Raw genomic sequence first — 19,457 nt, forward strand, 5'->3', positions numbered from 1 at the left:
TTGAGTGACAGGCATTTTCAACACAGGCGGGGAAATGTGATGCGTACACAATTGTTTTCACAGTGGCTTCAGCATCTTTTGTTGCAGCAGCAGTGATTTCAAAGCAGTGGTTTAATATCTGTGTTTTTATCTCTTTGTCTGTACTTGCCTCTCTGTGGATACAACTGCGCTGTTTTTAACTTGGAGTCCTTGCAACTCAAACTGCTCTTATTTTGTGCCTACCCCTCTGCCCCACACTGCCTATACCTGCTTTCACATCTTGCTTGCTATTAAAAAAAATATGTTTCTGTGTCCCCCTCTAACTCTCAACCTGCCTCTACCCAGCCTGAGGAGCTGACTAATGTCCTGGAGATCTGCAACATTGTCTTCACCAGCATGTTCACCCTGGAGATGGTCCTAAAGCTGACTGCTTTTGGCTTCTTTGAGTACCTGAGGAACCCCTATAACATCTTTGATGGCATCATTGTCATCATCAGGTCTGCAATCTACAAAATTATTTCCTCATTTGTTAAATGTCCCAAATTGTTAAAAGTCAGAATTCCTGATGGATGCCGCAACGGTGACATTTCAAAACAGATTACAGAAATAGCGCTATCCCTGTTCTGTATATCTGGTAAGCCAGACTACAGCTACAGTACTATTACAGTAATTTCCCGGCTGCAATGAGGGTACAGAGACACTAAAAGTGCACATGCAGAAGACCTGGCAGACTGGGCTTTTTGAAGGAGGGGGTCTTAAAGAGACAGACGCTAAAACGTTGCACATTCTAGCTGAAACCCAAAATAAAAGTATGAGCCTGAAAATAAACATACCATGGGACCTTTAAGTTAGTTTATTGGTTAGTCAGCATGTTTGAGTGTGCTGCAATTGAAATAAATAATATTTACAAACTATCCCAACACCAGAGAATCTAGAGCCTGAGATTCACAGCTTCAAAATCCCTCCACAGGAAATTAACTTGAATTTCAAGACATACTTTCATCTCCTGAAAATACACACACATACTGTTCCAATCAGATTTTCCATCTGTTTTGATTAAACTGCACACTCATTTCATGTGACAAATGTTTAATATAGGAACTTTCTAGCAGCATGGGGATAAAATATGGATGTAACAATCAGCAGTATTCCTTATCGCACCAGTATGGATTATACAAATTTCTGTATCTTGAAATATGTGCAGTAGGGTGTTTTTATTTAGTATAGAGGACTGACTTATCCTCTTATCTGGTCTTTTCCATCTCTTTTGAGTTTTTAAATCTTTTTTAATCTTCCTTTTCACACATTCCCCGATTGTAACAATATTTGTGTTTTTCTCTACCCATTTCGACTTTTAATTTCTCCTCATCTCCCACCTCTCTTTCTGTTGTCCTTCTCTCACTCTGTCTCTGTCTCTGTCTCTGTCTCTGTCTCTCTCTCTCTCTCTCTCTCTCTCTCTCTCTCTCTCTCTCTCTCTCTCTCTCTCTCTCTGTTAAACACACATGCACACTTCCACCCATTGCAACACATTCCCCAGTGTGTGTGAGATCATCGGCCAGGCAGACGGCGGTCTGTCAGTGCTGAGGACCTTCAGGCTGCTGAGGGTCATTAAGCTGGTGAGGTTCATGCCTGCACTGAGGCGGCAGCTGGTGGTGCTGATGAAGACTATGGACAACGTGGCCACTTTCTGTATGCTGCTGATGCTCTTCATCTTCATCTTTAGGTAACAGGGGCACAGGGGCATGCATTTATGTGGTTCAGAGAAAAAAAAATAAAGACACAGAGAGGTCAAACTTCTATAAACAAGAATAGTGTAGTAGGAGAAGAGAAATGGTGGTGTGTACAGGTCTGTATGTCTGATAGTTTAACAGTCTGAGACAGGTTGTTTTCTTGCCACTCCAAACCTTTGAATAAAAAAAAAAAGCAGTAAAAGAATATCAGCAGATTAATAAAAAATATAGTTGAGTGGGGTGCAGGCAGTCATAGCCAAAGGCCCGAACACGGTTTGTGCAAAATAATAGGATTAACTTCCAATTATTGTAGTTCCACTTAATTTTTGCCCAAACCGTATCTCAGCTCTGTCAAGGCTTTTCTCTTTGACCTGACTCCTTCTCCAGGATTACTTCTACCATGAAAGTTATGAGTACCTGAACTTGTCCATCTGTCAACTGTATACTTGACTCCATTAAACTTTTGAATTTCACCTAAACTAGACAGATAGGCCTCAGGCCAAAGAGCAATGATAAAGGGGAAACTGTAACCTTTATACTGACTGATAGAGACTAAGCTCGGATCCCAACTGCATATTAATTTAAAACTTACAGGAATATCTTTAGTTTTGACTGCAATCAGATATCCCTCACTTCTAAATAAATTCAGTAAAGATTCAAGTCACTCCAGTAGATCAACTGCGATATCTATTCTAGATATCTATTCTATGTGTTAAAGGTAACAATTAAAGATGCTGAACAGCATTGACATTGTACCTAAATTAATATTATGATGCAGATGCTGAAAACTGCAATTTACAAAAACCTAATTATAACCCCCCCCCCCCCCCCCCAGCACACACACAAACACACACACACACCCTATTCTGTTTTTCCACTCTTCCATGGGTGATAACCGAAAACATAACAGAATTATTGTCATTAGAATAATGTGTCATAATTGATGCAATGCAAGTGCACTTATTTCATGTAATGCTATTACCCCAATCCTGCTTGTATCTTTATATGTGTGTTTGTGACTCCATATGTGTATGCCAACCAGCTTCCTTACCCCTACCCCCCACCCCCAGAATCAGTGTGCCAAGACAGATGGCATCAGAGCTTATAGCCAGCTGATGCTAGCCTGAGCATGTGACATTTGGCCTACACATCTAGACACTGTAGCTTTTAGTGAGCAGTTAATGAATCACTCGGTTTAAACTTTTAGAACCTCTCATAAATCTAGAATGCAACAATGAATGAAAATATAAACAGCATTTCACAATCATGTAATGACCGCAAAAGGATGGGTGCAGGTAGAGGGGGAAAAAATGAGAGAGTTTAAAACAAAGAGAAAAAGAGCTTCAAATGAACCAGAAAGAGATAATTGTAATGTGTTTATGTACAGTATGTGTATGTTTCTGTGTATTGGAATTTAAATGCATGTGTATGTGTATGAGAAGAGAGTGAGTACATGTACCAAACCCTAATACTCACATGACACACTTGAACATAGTTGCATTATTCTATGACAGTATGTGTCACCATGTCCTGTGTTGTAGTATCCTGGGGATGCATATCTTTGGTTGTAAGTTCAGTCTGAAGACGGAGGCAGGAGACACGGTGCCTGACAGGAAGAACTTTGACTCCCTGCTCTGGGCCATCGTCACTGTCTTTCAGGTACAAAGAGACAAATACATACAAAAACTTTGGTTTCACAACTTAAAGCTGCTGAACATTTGCTTATTTTCTCAATCTGTATGCACATCTGTGTGTGTGTGTGTGTGTGTGTGTGTGTGTGTGTGTGTGTGTGTGTGTGTGTGTGTGTGTGTGTGTGTGTTCCTGCTGCACTGTGTGTGTATGTGCTGTAGATTCTGACTCAGGAGGACTGGAACATGGTGCTGTACAATGGCATGGCATCCACCTCGCCCTTTGCCGCTCTCTACTTCGTAGCTCTTATGACATTTGGAAACTATGTGCTTTTCAATTTACTGGTTGCCATCTTGGTCGAGGGTTTCCAGGCTGAGGTAAGACATCTTGGTTGAGGGCTTTTGGGTTTTTTTGTTTGTTTTCTTTGCCATAAGCTGAGAATGCACAATGTGACACAATCAGTCATCTGTTGTTGGTTAAAACATGTTTTAATCTTGTTGCACATTTTAAAGTACTAGTGCAGTTCCCGTTCAAATATGTGTCTCTGGTATTGCTGCTCCCAGCTTTCTCGAGATCAGTTCATCCAAACAACTTCACACTCAACACTGCACTTCCTCGGGTCCAGAGCAACAAACCTGCCATGACATAGAGTGTACGCATCAGCTAGCATCTCTGGGACCAGGCTATTCCCGGAAACAAAAGCGTTCATTCTGAAAGTTACATGGCTGATAAATGTCAGATGTCTGATTTGTATAACTACTCATGAATATGTCCCGTTGAGCTCAAGCGCTTGCACACACTCACTTCACCTCCTTGGGTCCTCAGTAATACATCCACCAAGTATAAAGTCGATCAGATGAGCGGTTGTTGAAATTCCAAGGACAGACATACAGAGACTTCCAGTTAAGTTAGATGGATGTTAATGAGAAAACATTTAACAACATTCAAACAATTTGTTATATAATTGCCATATAAACTCTATGTATAAGGATTTGTCCAGCAACTCATAAGGAGTAAGAGGGGTTGAATATTGAACAAACTCGATTGCAGACATTAGTGCTTTAGAACTAGATTTGATGAGTGAAAGTAATTGGGCTTGTGAGAAAACTGTCCCTTTGATAGTTTGGTAATAAGGAAAGGACGAATGATGGTGCTGTTCCTATTTAAATTAGCTCATGATTGATCATCATTTCTACACTTTATCCCACTTTCTGCTTCTTACTCTCCTTCATCTTCTCTCATCCCTCATCACATCCCTCCCTGTCTCTCTCTCTCTCTCTCTCTCTCTTTCACCCATTTATTTTCTCCTGCTGTCCCCGATACAGGGCGATGCAAACCGCTCATACTCGGACGATGACAGGTCTTCCTGTAATTTCGAGGAGAATGATAAGCAGAAAGACTCTCTGCATCTCTCAGGTATGAAATGCCTCTAGGAGCTGCATTTATTATTTGATAAAGATGGATTTTCTTCTCATCTCTGAAATTACATGACCTGTTGCCATCATTTACAATTTCATGTCATCTTTAAACTAACCATCCCTCTGTACACTTGTGTTACATTTCACCTCACTTATTTTATTTACAAACAAAGAGTATGGCTTTTTTTCTCAACTCTAACAAAATTGCAAACATGCAAAACTAAATATCTCACCTTTTTGGGTCTGACTGATAAAAGGGGTACCACCATATGTCATGTGTGTGCTCTGTAGTGTAACCAATCCTCCAGCCATTCAGCACTTCAGAGAATGATCAGCTGTTTCATTGTGCCTTGGGCGTTAAAACCGTTGCCTGCCATCCAGTTTCCACAGCAAATATTGTAAACCATCTTTTTCCTTTCTGAGCCTTAAGCTGCACAAACTTTAAATAATGCAAGCCTGATGCTCCCCATCTTCCTCCTGTGGGTGGAACAAAAGTGAACACACCAATAATCAGTCAAAGCAGCATGCGATGTTGTAGCAGAGTAGCATTTGGCAGCACATTAGGGAGGTCTGCTTGTATCTGATCACAACTCTTCAGAGCCCAAATGTGCCTTTTTTAAATGTCATCTTACCTGAAAATAACACATTTGGATGACAATGCTTCCTGGAGACCTATTCCACCAAAAGATATGTTTAAGAATGGACAAACCACTGGTAGATATTCCTCTCTTCCATTATAACAAGCTTATATATGGCTCCTCTGAGACGATTTAGTGTAAATTAAACCTTCCTCTGCCTCTCAGAGCTGGCCATAATATTGTTTTAGGGCATTTATGTTGTAAAGTGATGGAGAGTTCCGTTTGCATGGCAGCAAAGGAGAAGAAGGAACTGAAGTCCTTGTTTAATGATGTCTTTCTTTCTTTGTGTTTTCTGCTCATCCATCGTATCTCTCTTCCTCCTTTTATCACCATGTTTTCCATTGTTTCTCCATTCTCCTTCTTCTCTCCACTCCCCCTTTCCTACAGACCCAAAGATCTGCACACTAACCCCTAATGGGCATCTGGACTTGTCACCACTGCCCCATGGTCTGTTTCCAGGAGAGCGGTTGACCTTTGCTCTTGGCTCCAGGAAGAATAGTGTTATTTCTCTTGGCAGGGCCAACCTGGAGCACAGGGCTATAGTAAGTGGAAAGGACTATTGGAAAAAATGCAGAAAATAAATTAGTTCTTGGTTGACTGATCAGTTATGTTTTGATTTGACTGAAACCATGTGAAAGTAATATGCTAGGTAGACAAGACAATCACTTGCTGCAACAGTGTTACTTGTTCAAATTTTCCATCTATTTGATTTACTAATTCAATGCTACGGTTCTTAGTTGACTAAAAGGCTTTTCACACTGCACTTAGCCCCAGGCTAAGGGGGCTGTTATCCTCGGGCTACGAAAGCATTCACACTGGTACAATCCTGGCACCTTCCAAGTGGGACTACCCTGACTTTAGCCTTGAGCTTGCTGGCCCTGCTCCTGGGCAAGGGACCTCATTAGAATGTAGCCTTGGTGCCAGTTTTATTGAAGCCCCACCATATCTGTGCTGTTAGACCTTTGAATGAAAGATACTTCCACAGAATATTTTTTTTAATCTAAATGTACACTTTTGGTTTCCTTTTTTTTGTCTCCAAAGAGATGGTGGCTCTGCTTTAGCAGCTGCATAAAGCTCAGCTCAAGCCCTTGTTTGGTCCAAGATAGCTCCTACATAATCATACATGACCAAACTGGGCAGGTCCCACCTATTATTGATAGAGCTGGCGAACGTTGGCTCTCCTGAATATTAGGTTGAAGATGAATGAATGAATCATTAAAGGTTTGGTTGGTTGATTATTGATAACAAAGAGGGTTTATTACAATCAAATGCATGCTTGGTACGAACTACCAGCTTCCATGGTTACATGCTTAGGGCTAGTAGCAGTGCAGTATTAATCATATAGCGTTCGACTTAAGTTAACCCTTTGTAAACAGTGTGTGTGTGAGTGAAAAGGGGTTAGCCCAGAGTCAACTCTTAGAATGCAGTGTAAAAATCCCATAAAAGTTCAATTATGCTCCCAGTTATTAAATATTATAAGTTACATGTATGGAGTAGCATATGATAACATTGCTATATTCTTGTTTATTTTGTGTGAGGTCATTATATCGGTTGTATTTATTTTTATTAATAATTACACAACCTGGAAGAAACCTCTTTCTCTCTTATTCTCAGTTTCCTGGTCAAGGTTACCACAACTGGGGCCGCCCGCTGCCTACCCAGCCTCAGGCCTTTTGGGACCGTCGTTCCAGCTGGAACAGCCTGGGGGGATGCCGCCCCTGCTCCTCCTCGTCTCCCTCCACTAGTCCCGCCTTCACCACCACCTCTGCGAGGCCCTTCTATGGCTACGACCTAGGGGGTCTTGGCGGAGTGGTCGGAGGAAGCCTTCGTATCCGGGGTCCCCGTGCTTCTTCATCCCCGCACCGCCACCTGCATCATCACCTCCACCCGGATGAGGAGGAGTCTCTCCTCTCTCCTCCAGCTGTTGCTCCACGCTCCCTTCACCTTCCCCATCCAATGCTCCCCAGCCACTTTGTACCCAGGAGAGATCGCAGAGCACTATCATTAGAGCTGCCCCATCCACTGCAGGTCCCGGGACCCCCTCACCCTCCACTGCCACCACACCAACTGCTGCCCCCTATGACGCTCCATGCTCGGCACAGGAAGAAGAGCTTCTCTGGAGGGATGATAATAAGTGGTGGTGGTGGTGGGCTCGACAGTTTGGGGGGCTTAGGAGGGGTACACCAGGACTGTAATGGGAAGACTCCTCTGTCTCAGCTTCTCCAGCTCCCTCCTAGACACCACACTGAGCAGGTTGGTGGGACGAACCCCGAGAGCCAGCTGATGGCGGATGTCTTCCCCCAAGTTAACACACGCAGCAAAGACCGGGAGGACCCGGATGATGACATTGAATATGTAAGTTGTGTCAGTGTGTGTGTGTGTGTGTGTGTGTGTGTGTGTGTGTGTGTGTGTGTGTGTGTGTGTGTGTGTGTGTGTGTGTGTGTGTGTGTGTGTGTGTGTGTGTGTGTGTGTGTGTGTGCGTCTGTGTGTGCGTGTGCATGTGCGTGTGCATGTGCGTGTGCGTTCGTGCTGGGGGGGGGGGGGGGGGGTTAATAGCATAAGGAAAAGCCTGGTGAGTAAGGGAAGTAAGCTTATGCACTCATTCGATTTTCCTACAATACAGCAATTCCACAGATACAGATAAGCATCCCTAAGACTCCATCTACTGTAAAAGCATTGAAAAAGAACAAAGAACCACAATCTAGGCTTGTGATTCTCAATAACCGAAACCATTAGCTTTTGTGTTAAAGTACAAGATTTTACACATGCCGTAATCTCCCGCTCTCTTGTGTAGGATTTTCAAGTACTTTGTATAAAGCCTGCACTCCCTATCACCTGGGCCTCGTGGGAGTCCCATTGTTTTCATTGTAAACAAGTCTGTGTATGAGAGAAACAAGGTTAATTAGAAAGGACTATTTAGACAGCAGGGGGGAGAGCTATACAGATGGTAATGTTGGAAGATGCTCGGGCTGTTGCTATAGTAGTGTTTCACTTCCGTAAATAATTTAAATAGGGAGTCTGAACAGGCAGTTTCCCTTTGCAATTTTGTGTGTGTTTTTTTTTTTTTACTGCTCAGATATATTGTGCATAGGCTCAGCTTTTGTGTGTGTGCATGCTGTGTAATATGCTGATTTTTGTGTTGCAGAGCTTGTGCTTCCGCATCCAGAAGATGTTAGAGGCATACAAACCAGACTGGTGTGAGTCCAGAGAGGACTGGTCTGTCTTCCTGTTCTCCCCACGGAACAGGTGAGTCACCTTTACCCCTGGCTGTGAGAACTGTGAGATTTCCATGTATTTTTTTTTTTTATTATGAAGCAGTCCCATGGTGCACATAAAGACAGTGAAAGTATCAAAATGCTAAATCCACAAAGAAATGCACAAAGCCCGTATTCAGAAATTGTGCCTTTAAACAAGCTGCCAGGACTTCTGGAAGCCAGGACTTCTGTACGGTTGTGATGTCACAACTACATTGTATACAGGTAGATACTGCCTCTGAGTGCCGTTACAGTCATTCCCTGGCTGCATTGATGGAAAAGACACAGAGGGGACAAATATGGGGGGCCCAGAAATGCTGACCAATCAGAGAAGCCACAGGGCTTAAAGAGTCAGGTGTAAAAACTGAGTGTTATATTCAGACAGTATGAGAAAAATAATGTGTTTTTTGAAAATTAAAGCATGTAAGGGTGTTCTACTAGAAACCCAAGTCTCAACAGCCTCCCATACAAACATGATCTGTTGGCCGCAGGACGCGTCTAATCAAAACAATATCAAGGATGGGTGGCCAGATTCCCTTCCCCACCTCATCAATAGGAAGGACAGGTTGCCAAGCTTCCACAGAGAAGGACTACATTAGAGTATCGATCGCCACCTTGCAAATAACAAAGCGATGTTTTCTACCCTCATCCCTCCTGTGAGAGAGCAAGAAGCAGGCCTCAGGGGCTAATTGTAATACCATAGCCAATTCATTAAGTTTTGCATTAACTTTTAGTGATGTGTTACAATCTGCATTTTGAATAGACACAGTTAAGTTTTAATAAAAGCCATTTCAATGTACCCATGCTTGTTCTAAAATACAATCCCTCTCCTATTCGATTCATACTGTTTCTTTTCATCCATTCCAATAAACACTGCAGCAAAGATATTAATTGCTTCTTGGCAGTACACAGTGTCACATGCTAAGGTTTGAAATGCATATTCAGTATTTATATGTCCCATCTCTTTCTGTCTTCCTTCTCTCTCTCTCTCTCTCTCTCTCTCTCTCTCTCTCTCTCTCTCTCTCTCTCTCTCTCTCTCTCTCTCTCTCTCTCTCTCTCTCTCTCTCTCCCTCGCTCTCCCAACAGAGCACTACACCCAGGAGTCTGAGAGTGTTGTTAATGTAATTTACTTTGAATTTGAATTAGGAGCAATGTAAACAGGGGCTGATTGAGGTTATTTACCTGCCGAGATGTAAGTGAACCCTCATGCACTCTCAGGGGACTTGGCTCCCCTTCTGATGGGATGGAAGAGGTTTAGAAATTGTGTTTGGGCAGAGTATGACCTATAACCGCAATGTGTATATGTACTGTTCCCCTAATTGTGTTAGCCTCTTTTTTGCTTAATAACAATTGCAAAGCCTGTTTAAAACTTCTCATATTGCTTTCTACCATCCTTTCTTAATCTTCAACTCATTCCTCCTCTCCTCTCCTCTCCTTGCCAGGTTCAGACAGATATGCCAGTCCATCATAGCCCATAAGCTGTTTGACTATGTGGTGTTGGCCTTCATCTTCTCTAACTGCATTACAGTAGCTCTGGAGAGGCCCAAGATACTACAGGGGAGCTTGGTAAATCCATATGAGATGTGTGTCTGTGCATGTGTGCCTAGAATCTCCTGTTTGACTGCTGTCTGCCTTTTTGCTATAGCTTCTTGTATTCTCCGAAGATTGATTTAATTTGTATTATCTAAAAGGTGCAGTGAGTAAGATTTTACTACCCCTAATTGCCCCATCTTTTCTTTCTGACTGCCAACCTCTCTCTCTTCCTCCTCATGTTTGTCTATCCAGGAAAGAGTCTTTCTCACCATCTCCAACTACATATTTACTGCCATCTTTGTGAGCGAGATGACACTCAAGGTAACGTACTACATCGTTTACGTTTATCTTTCTCTCTGTTACTACCAATGAGTCCTCCTGAGTGAAGCGTGTGCAGTCAAGACAGAGACGCATCTGTCTCCTCCCATGTCCCCCTGTTTGAGTCTCTTTCACTAAATTGACTTTGTTTCAGTGCTCCCCACAGCCCAACCCCTTCCCTACCCTTCATTCTCTGCAATTCCCATGTTCCTTTGGAGAACACAGCAATATAGCAATGTCATTAATTAGCGGCTAGTCTTCTCGTATGGATGCAGTCCATTTCCAGCACTCTCCCACACTCTCTCCTATCCTCACTGATGTTGACTGCCTCTTTTTTTAAGTTTGTGTTTTCACTCCCTTAGGGTCCCTCTGTTCTCATCAGTCTTTTTTTTCAGACTCCCAATCTCTCCCTGTTCTTCCTTGTCTTTTCTTGTCTCTCCCTCCCTCCCTCCCTTTGCTACTGGGTCTGTATTCTCTGCGAAAGACTTTGGCACAAGTGGGGTCATCAATTATGCACTCCCACAATCAATTATTAACCAATCAAAGCCCGTCAAGGAGCCACAGGCTTGTCAGCCCCCTGGCCGAGCCATACATCCCTCCCTCTGTGTCTCTTGTCTGTCTGAGCCTTGTGTATCTCCATGATGTGTGTTGGTGTGTGATTGTTAGTGTAGTATTAATCTCTCGGTCGGACTCCACCACTGAGTTTAGTACTGTGTACAAGACTCAGCCACATAAAAAGCACAGCGGGGTTGTGGAATTGGTCAGCATTTTGTAGAACTTTTAAGTGTTATTTTATGAGGCAGCTTCTGACACAATGCAGCACTCGAAAAGTACTTCTTATTATTGTAGTTGTGTGAATAATCACTGCTATTTCCTGTACTATTTCTCAACATAAAGTTTTAGATTAAATGTAATTATACTATGGTCTGGGTGTATACTTGATACTGATTGGTTGCAGGGTGTCCATTTAGTAAGTGATAATACCCGACAAGGTGTCCATTATCAGGAATTGATGCATGTCCTCCCCGACGTCCATTGAGCGCTGCAGGAATGAGTCCTAAAAATATACACAGGGTTAGGAGATTTGAACATTGTGTTCTACAAAATAAACTACATCAGTATATACTGAAGTACCCCACTTGTGAATATTGCAGCTTGTACATTACACATTATAGTACACTTTAAAAAGGCGGTTGCTAACAAGTGGCTAAATGAGACAACAAATGTCACGCCGTACAACCAAAATCAGTTGGAAGCTAGTGGGTGGTGTAGTTTGATTACTGCCTAACATTAGCTTTTTACTGGTGATTGCATTTACATTTGAAAAGCTATAAAAGTGGTGTTCATTGCTTTGAATATTATCTTGCTGAACAAAACATTCTAAACTTTTGTTCGCAACAGAGCTCACTTTCTGCAGTAATTCATAATCCAATGGAAAAATACAATTGGCGTGTACCAATTGAACCGGGCAATGCTAACCTTCGCATCAGACTACAAAAATACGTCATCCCTGCAGCACTCTATTTATCCCTGATAATGGACACCTCGTCGGGCATTATCCCTGACATATATGATCAGAACTGTGAACTCAATACGAACAATACTTAGTTTACATTTCGACATTCAGACCTAAAATGTTTGCCAGGCGCTGATCTTTCAACCATCTTCATATGTTTGCACACTAACCCCCATCATCCCTCTGAAGCTTCACCAGACACTTGGCAAACAGCTTCAAATGTCAGTTGCAGATTTCTAATGCTCCCACTGCTGCTTAGCAAAACATCAAATTACGCTGTGTACATATTTATCACAATGCCTGAGCAACGTCCATCCCTCGCTCTAGAAGTCATAGAGGAGAAAATTACCATCATATGTCAAATGGTTTCATAATACACTAGGCATTGAGACATATACTGTATACAGTGTATTACTGCATTGTGCATGTGTCTGCTTGGATACTCTGTGTGTGTGTGTGTGTGTGTGTGTGTGTGTGTGTGTGTGTGTGTGTGTGTGTGTGTGTGTGTGTGTGTGTGTGTGTGTGTGTGTGTGTGTGTGTGTGTGTGTGTGTGTGTGTGTGTGTATGTGTTCACGTTATACATTTTATTTTGCAGAGCTAGTCCAGAAACAGACCATATATATTCTAATATGCTTCTTCACCTGATCGTCTCTCTTCAGGTGGTTTCCATGGGTCTGTACGTGGGTGAGCAGGCTTATCTACGGAGCAGCTGGAACATTCTGGATGGCTTCCTGGTCTTTGTGTCTTTGATTGACATTGTCGTGTCCATGGCGGGTGGGGCCAAGATCCTGGGTGTGCTTCGAGTACTGAGGCTGCTTAGAACATTGCGTCCCCTCAGGTACAGACAAAGCAATAATTAGCAATTTGCATGTGCTAATTATCATGTTGTGTATGGCAGCTCTGCGCCTTGTTTGTAAAGTGTTATCTTAAGTTCAAAATGTTGTTCTTCAACAAAATGACTGAATAGCAATGCTCTGTGCCCAGATTAAAAAAACAGATTTGTGGAGTTATTTCAGCAGCAGACAGAACATGTAACCATAATTAATCAATTCTGTTATCTTCACACATATCTATCACACATTTGATTTTTTTTTCCTTCTTACCTTTCTCCCCTCGTCAGGGTGATCAGCAGAGCTCCAGGTCTGAAGCTAGTGGTTGAGACCCTCATTACCTCCCTCAAACCCATCGGCAACATTGTGCTCATCTGCTGTGCATTCTTCATCATCTTTGGCATTCTTGGGGTACAGGTAGGAAAAAGGGAAAAACTGTTCTAATGATACAGACTTAATCCAGTATATCATATTTATGGAAATAGTTGTAAATATCTCAGTCTATTTTTTTTGTGTGCTATGGTTGCCAACCCATTATTATGATTTTTTTTAATGTTATTCTCTCCCTCCCTTTCCCTCTTAATTGCTTTGAAGCACACATGCATTTCTGTCTAAAGTAAATCTCACTGTCCTTCTACTTCTTTCATCACTGCACAACATTTTCATCTGGTGGGATCTTTGACCGGCTCATTATTTCACTCAAGAGCACCCTTTCATCTCACCAGAGTCGCTTACGAAGGCTTATTTCTCTCTTTTATATAAGTAGTCAGACAACATAAAAAAAACAGCATTGTTCTTCTACTGACAGCTGTTTAAAGGCAAGTTCTTCTACTGCTTCGGCCCTGACGTCAAAAACATCACCAACAAGTCTGACTGTCTGCAAGCCAACTACAAGTGGGTCCACCATAAGTACAACTTTGACAACCTGGGGCAGGTTAGTGTCATGTCTGTTAGCTGCACCTCTGGTGTTTATAATGTATGGATAATGTAAAGCCAGTGGGTCATTATTGCACATTAAACCCCTACAGGGTGATGTAGGACCCCAACGCAAATTTAATTTGCAATAATTACCCATTAGCTCTACTAATTATCTCACTTATTACATGGCCACTTACTAAAGAAATCAAATATTTTACACAAAATAATGATTTGCATTGCAATAGTCTGTTATCCAGAAATAACAGACTGTAGAAAGTAGTGTTTGACTGATCAAAATTGGATATTCACCAAAGCTGTGTAATAAGTTTGTTATGGAAATGTTTAAGTTGTTTTTTTTAATTCCCTTTGTCCGTGAAATAACAGCTCCTTCCTGTTCTCTGCCTACTGTTGTCCAGGCTCTGATGTCCCTATTTGTACTCGCTTCCAAGGACGGCTGGGTCAATATCATGTATCACGGCCTGGATGCTGTGGCTGTGGACCAACAGGTACCTGCATATAAGCTGCACAACAACACTTTTCATAAGAAAAGGACTTCAGGCACCATCTTCACCATCCAAAATGTAAATCCAGCTTAATTGTTCTCCTTCCATCTCTCTCTATTTTTTTCTTACTTCCTTATTTCTTATTATTTCTAATAAAAATCACACCATGGCCAAACACTCCACTTCAACCCCAGCCGGTGACCAACAACAACCCGTGGATGCTGTTATATTTCATCTCGTTCCTCCTCATCGTCAGCTTCTTCGTCCTCAACATGTTTGTCGGCGTGGTGGTGGAGAACTTCCATAAGTGCCGCCAGCACCAGGAAGTGGAGGAGGCCAAAAGGCGCGAGGAGAAGCGTCAACGGCGCATGGAAAAGAAGAGGAGAAGTAAGAGAGAGGGATGACAGGAAAGGGATTGCAAAGGAGGCATAGAGGGAATAAGGAAGAGGCCAAAAGCTGGAAGAGACACATGAACAGCTGGATTAGAGGGCAGGAATAGAGTGATACCAGGATACAAAGGAGGGGTACAATAAGACAGAAGAGGCAGGAACATATTTATAGAGAAACAATAGGATTTGATCAGATTAAACCGTTACATACAAACTACCAGATATAATGATGCAAACAATACACTGCCAGAAACAAGGGCTTGAATCGCACAATCTCCTGTTACTATGACACATCACAAGAATCACTTTCTATCAGCATGTAAAGCTGTGATCAACACTGATGAAAATGTGTGCTGTCGAAAAAAAGACAGATGGAAATAGAGACAGAACACACAAACATCTAGTGTCATAATTGCCAATGTCCTCTGTAATTTGAGAGTTATTATTTCTGTTGGTAGTGATTCCAGCTTGATCAAAGCTTTAAAAATGTTGCACTTCTCAGGCACACAGTGTGGAGTAGGTCTTCCTCTGCTACACAGGAGATTATCTGTTGTATATTTCAAGTAGGAACAGGAGCAGTTTGTTGTTTGAATTTGGCTTAAAAAATAATTTCTGTTTGTAATAGCCTGGAGGTTTGAGTGATCACTTTATATTGTGAGAAATATTTTATATCACTGCAGAGAAAATTAGACATTTTCTTTAATCTCTCTTTTTTTTTTAAATAACCCTGACATCAGAAAATACCCCTCACTACATACAAATACAAGTTTAATATGTTTAAAAGCACCATTGATATATTTTTCTACCAACAGAAGCCCAGAAGCTTCCCTACTTTGCCAACTATGGCAACATACGCCTGATGATCCACACACTGTGCACAAACCACTACCTGGACCTCATCATCACCTTCATCATCGCCATCAACGTCATCACCATGTCCTTAGAGCACTACAATCAACCTCATGTAAGCAAAGCTGCAAAATATTTGTTTCTGGTGGTTTTTATAGGAACAAACTGGTGTCATTTCAACCCGTTCTCACTCCCAACTTGTGAAATACGCTTGGTCAGTAGCCCACCCTTTCAGTCTGTATGAGATGCTGACGAGCGGTTATTGGAAGCTGGGCATACACTTTAAAAACATACCAGACAGGTGATTGAATGAACAATGTGTCTTTCAGACTCTTGCAAAATCAATCAGGAGAATAGTGAAAACAAGTTTTCCATCGAGAGAAGCCTTCAGTGCTGTTCTTTGCGATTGTAGAATCTGCACTAACCTCTCACAGGACGCCGCTTGGCAACACAAACGCATTACTTGGAGCCTGACCAGATGGATTTCTGTGTGGCATGTGAAGCAATGATTCTTGTGTGATCTTGTGATGAAACAAGAAATCTGCTGCATGTGCAAGTTAAAACTGGGACTACCCTGCACGCTGAAAAGTGTCCTGACGGAGCTGCTGTATTTTAAGAGTTGGGAGTAAGAATGTGTTGGATATGTTTAGGTAGTGTAGCGAGCACAGATCAAGCCGTCTGGCTCTGGATGCATATTAGGTGATAAATGGTGGGGGAAGCATTCATTGCATTTATATAAGCAATTACAGATTTCTGAAACTCTGACTTTCCCTAAAGTGCCTGTTCCACAAAATGTGTTCAAAAACTGACTCCCACAAGCTCCATCTCAGTAGGAAGAACTTATGCAGAATAATAATGTCTGTAAAATCTTTGTGGCTGTTTTCCTGCTCCCTATAGAAGCTCTTGCCTTAAGACTTACCTTCTCCACAAACAGCAGAATCATAAAAAAAGACACAGTGATACCACTGACTGGCCAACCACCATGAAACCATATCCAGCCTCAGAGTGTGTGTTGCGAGTAGCTGCAGTCCATACAAAGGAGCTGTGATTGCTCTGCTGATTTGATGCAGGCTGATTGATGTTAGCTGTACAGTACATGTATCTATCCATCCATGTGTGATGGATGGTGGTTCAAAAGCCTGATAGCTTTTGGGTTGTTTTTTTTCTTTTGTGTGTGTGTATGTCGGAGAGGAAAAGTGATTATCCTTGAGATAAGATGCCTTACCACGCAATGCATGCCATGCCTTTGACCTTTAAATAGGAGTGCGTTTCTCAAACCGACTGAGCATCAGATGAATATCACAGGTCTTGGCTGTATTTGGCAGCTGTGTGTCATTTTGACATTTTGCAGCCTCCCACTTGTTAGAAGCTAAAGCTCTATTTATGAAAGGAGTAAACAGCCAAGCAAAAAAAAAGTCCCAGTCCCTGCAGTAAAAGGAAGCTGGATTGGTTGTTTGGAAGACGATTAAAACATTCTTGCCTTTGGAATATTTGAATACTTATTTGTTAGGGGATGTAATGGGTGAGTGTTTGTGGTGCTATGAATGGAAGATGCCTCGTATTTGCCTCTGGCATGCTGGATTTTTCAGTTCTACAGTTATCCCCCTCACTGCTTATACCCCATCCTACCTCATTGCACATGCACGCACGCACACACACACACACACACACACACACACCTTTTTTACTCTCTCTTTCCAGTCTCTGGATCTCGCCCTGAAGTACTGCAACTATTTCTTCACCTCCACATTCGTGCTGGAATCAGTACTCAAACTCATCGCCTTTGGCTTCCGACGCTTCTTCAAAGAGAGGTACAGTGTGTGAGAATGTTCCCCTTTCTGTCTGCATGTAAATGTATCCATGTGCTTCTCTGTAGCGCTTTACACACATGTATAACTCTAACAAGACAGCGTGATGTCATTGCAAAACCTATCCATCTTCTGTAAGATTTGTTGAGCTGCTGTCAAGACAATCATGATGATGATGCTTCAATCAGCTTTTCCTGTGGCCTTTACTCTCCTCCAAAATGAGCTGGATAGTTCAAAACAGTTCGATTTTCAATCTCAGCAAAAATCACAATACATCCCTATGTTTTTGTGTATTCAGCTAAGTCACTTATATATCACATATTTGATGTGTAAATTAAATATTAAAGCGACTATTAGGGCTCCAGGAACATGTCATGGTCTTGAGACATATAATATAAATAGTGCCAAAATAAACAATTATTTAGTTCAAAGTATACTGTAATGGCTGTACAAATCAGCCTCTTGCTTTGATCATTATAAATGAAATAGGGAATACCAGCTTTAACGATACGGAGGATTATGAAATATGTTGAAATATGTGAGCTGGCTCTAAGGCATTGTGTTATTAGTACGAATGAACCATATCCGACAAATGGGCGTCACTACCCAGTGTGTCAAAAAGTGAAGCCAAGGGGTTCTTGAAGTCGTGTTTAGATGCTAACCCTAGATTTTTTGAAAACTAGCAAAAACTTCCATGAGACTTGCTTCCCAATGACCTACTGTATCCTAACAGTAACCATTTAATATCAACACCTAACCTTTGCCATCTAACCTTAACATTTAGAGGTCAATGCCTAACCCAAACCATCTCGTGAGCCTTTTGCAAATCCAGCTTTACCATCTAGACACGGCCGGGACCTGACAAAGCGTCAGTATCTGAGTAGGAAAGTTGCAGTGGTTCAAAAACCTGCAATACCAATGTCTCTGTGAGTTTGATTAAGTGATAAAGGAACTTTATTTTGTACATAAAGGCACTTACAACCATAGTGCTGTATGGCTGCAACCGTAGAGGATGATGCACTTTTTTTGCCACTGTGAAAAGGTGGGAAAGTCCATGACAAAAACAGTGTGAAAAAAAGAAGTTGACCCACAGTCAGGCAGGCTCTGACAACAGAGGGAAACATGATAATGTGCAATATGATAATGAGTCATGGGCGGTTGATACACCGTTTTTAAACGAGAGAGTTTGGCAAGCATTCTGACGAACGATATTGAAGTGCCAAGTGTTTTAGCACTATGTGTGCCTTGTCTTGGCACCTTGATGATTTCTCAAAAAAATGTGTATTTACTTCCAAAAAAACGTCTACAGATAAATGATGACTACAGTACCCTCTGAAGCAATTACATGAGGCAATAAAGGATAAACATCTGGGGGAGCTTGCAAAAGTGGTGTAGTGATATCAGGTCAAAATTATTGCCCTTGATTGACATGTCACCACGACTATATTCCGTATTCATGTAATTGGGCAGTATCTGTTTCCCATCTGTCGTTAAGCCCTGACAAATCTTTTGCTGAATCTAGTAAGGGCTTTTGGGGATGTGGCACTGTAGCATCACTGATAGAAAAGTGTAGATGTTAAAGGAGAGTAATGTGTTGCAAAAATAACTTACTGTTAATGAACTACCCCTTAAGTGAACAGCTGTACTTTGAAACCGTCAAATCTTTTTCTTAACATGTTTACCTAAAAACCTGCCATCACATGAGTGTGTATGTATATATGTGTGTGTGCTTGTAATAGGTGGAACCAGTTGGACCTCGCCATTGTGCTTCTGTCAGTGATGGGCATCACCCTGGAAGAGATCGAGATCAGTTCTGCCCTGCCCATCAACCCCACCATCATCAGGATAATGAGAGTACTGAGGATAGCAAGAGGTATGTACATACTACACGTGATACACACACACAGATCCCAGCCGCACTTCCTATAAATCTCTTTTTTGTGAAATAAAACCTTGATATTACAGGTCAGTTAACTGTAGCGTAGCAGTCAATGTCTAAAGGGCTGTTTTTGTGTGCATGTGTTGTGTGTTTGTGTTACACAGGGTTTTAAACAAGAACTGACCTTTCTGCAGTTAAATGTTTCCAATTTAGCCTGTAATTGGACCTCAGGGATTTCCCCTTCTCAAAAAATGCCAACATTAAAA

The 19,457-nt window shown here is 41.9% G+C and overlaps 1 protein-coding gene across 1 annotated transcript in view; it reads left to right on the plus strand.

The window, feature by feature from the left end:
* LOC310959777 (voltage-dependent T-type calcium channel subunit alpha-1I-like) overlaps window positions 1-19,457 on the plus strand; it is a gene marked incomplete at its 3' end in the record, with an annotated part of 80,122 nt that overhangs the window by 35,896 nt on the left and 24,769 nt on the right. The window contains exons 9-26 of the mRNA XM_083931235.1: window positions 325-476; window positions 1,517-1,702; window positions 3,251-3,368; window positions 3,560-3,715; window positions 4,664-4,754; window positions 5,782-5,936; window positions 7,009-7,749; window positions 8,540-8,640; window positions 10,091-10,214; window positions 10,434-10,502; window positions 12,675-12,853; window positions 13,136-13,262; window positions 13,654-13,779; window positions 14,180-14,269; window positions 14,461-14,653; window positions 15,468-15,619; window positions 17,206-17,315; window positions 19,052-19,185. Coding sequence (XP_083787361.1) covers window positions 325-476; window positions 1,517-1,702; window positions 3,251-3,368; window positions 3,560-3,715; window positions 4,664-4,754; window positions 5,782-5,936; window positions 7,009-7,749; window positions 8,540-8,640; window positions 10,091-10,214; window positions 10,434-10,502; window positions 12,675-12,853; window positions 13,136-13,262; window positions 13,654-13,779; window positions 14,180-14,269; window positions 14,461-14,653; window positions 15,468-15,619; window positions 17,206-17,315; window positions 19,052-19,185 — 3,004 coding nt within the window. The remainder of the gene's footprint in view (window positions 1-324; window positions 477-1,516; window positions 1,703-3,250; window positions 3,369-3,559; window positions 3,716-4,663; window positions 4,755-5,781; window positions 5,937-7,008; window positions 7,750-8,539; window positions 8,641-10,090; window positions 10,215-10,433; window positions 10,503-12,674; window positions 12,854-13,135; window positions 13,263-13,653; window positions 13,780-14,179; window positions 14,270-14,460; window positions 14,654-15,467; window positions 15,620-17,205; window positions 17,316-19,051; window positions 19,186-19,457) is intronic.

The sequence above is a fragment of the Echiichthys vipera genome (genome assembly GCF_963691815.1).
Source record: "Echiichthys vipera genome assembly, chromosome: 17".
NCBI lineage: Eukaryota > Metazoa > Chordata > Actinopteri > Perciformes > Trachinidae > Echiichthys > Echiichthys vipera.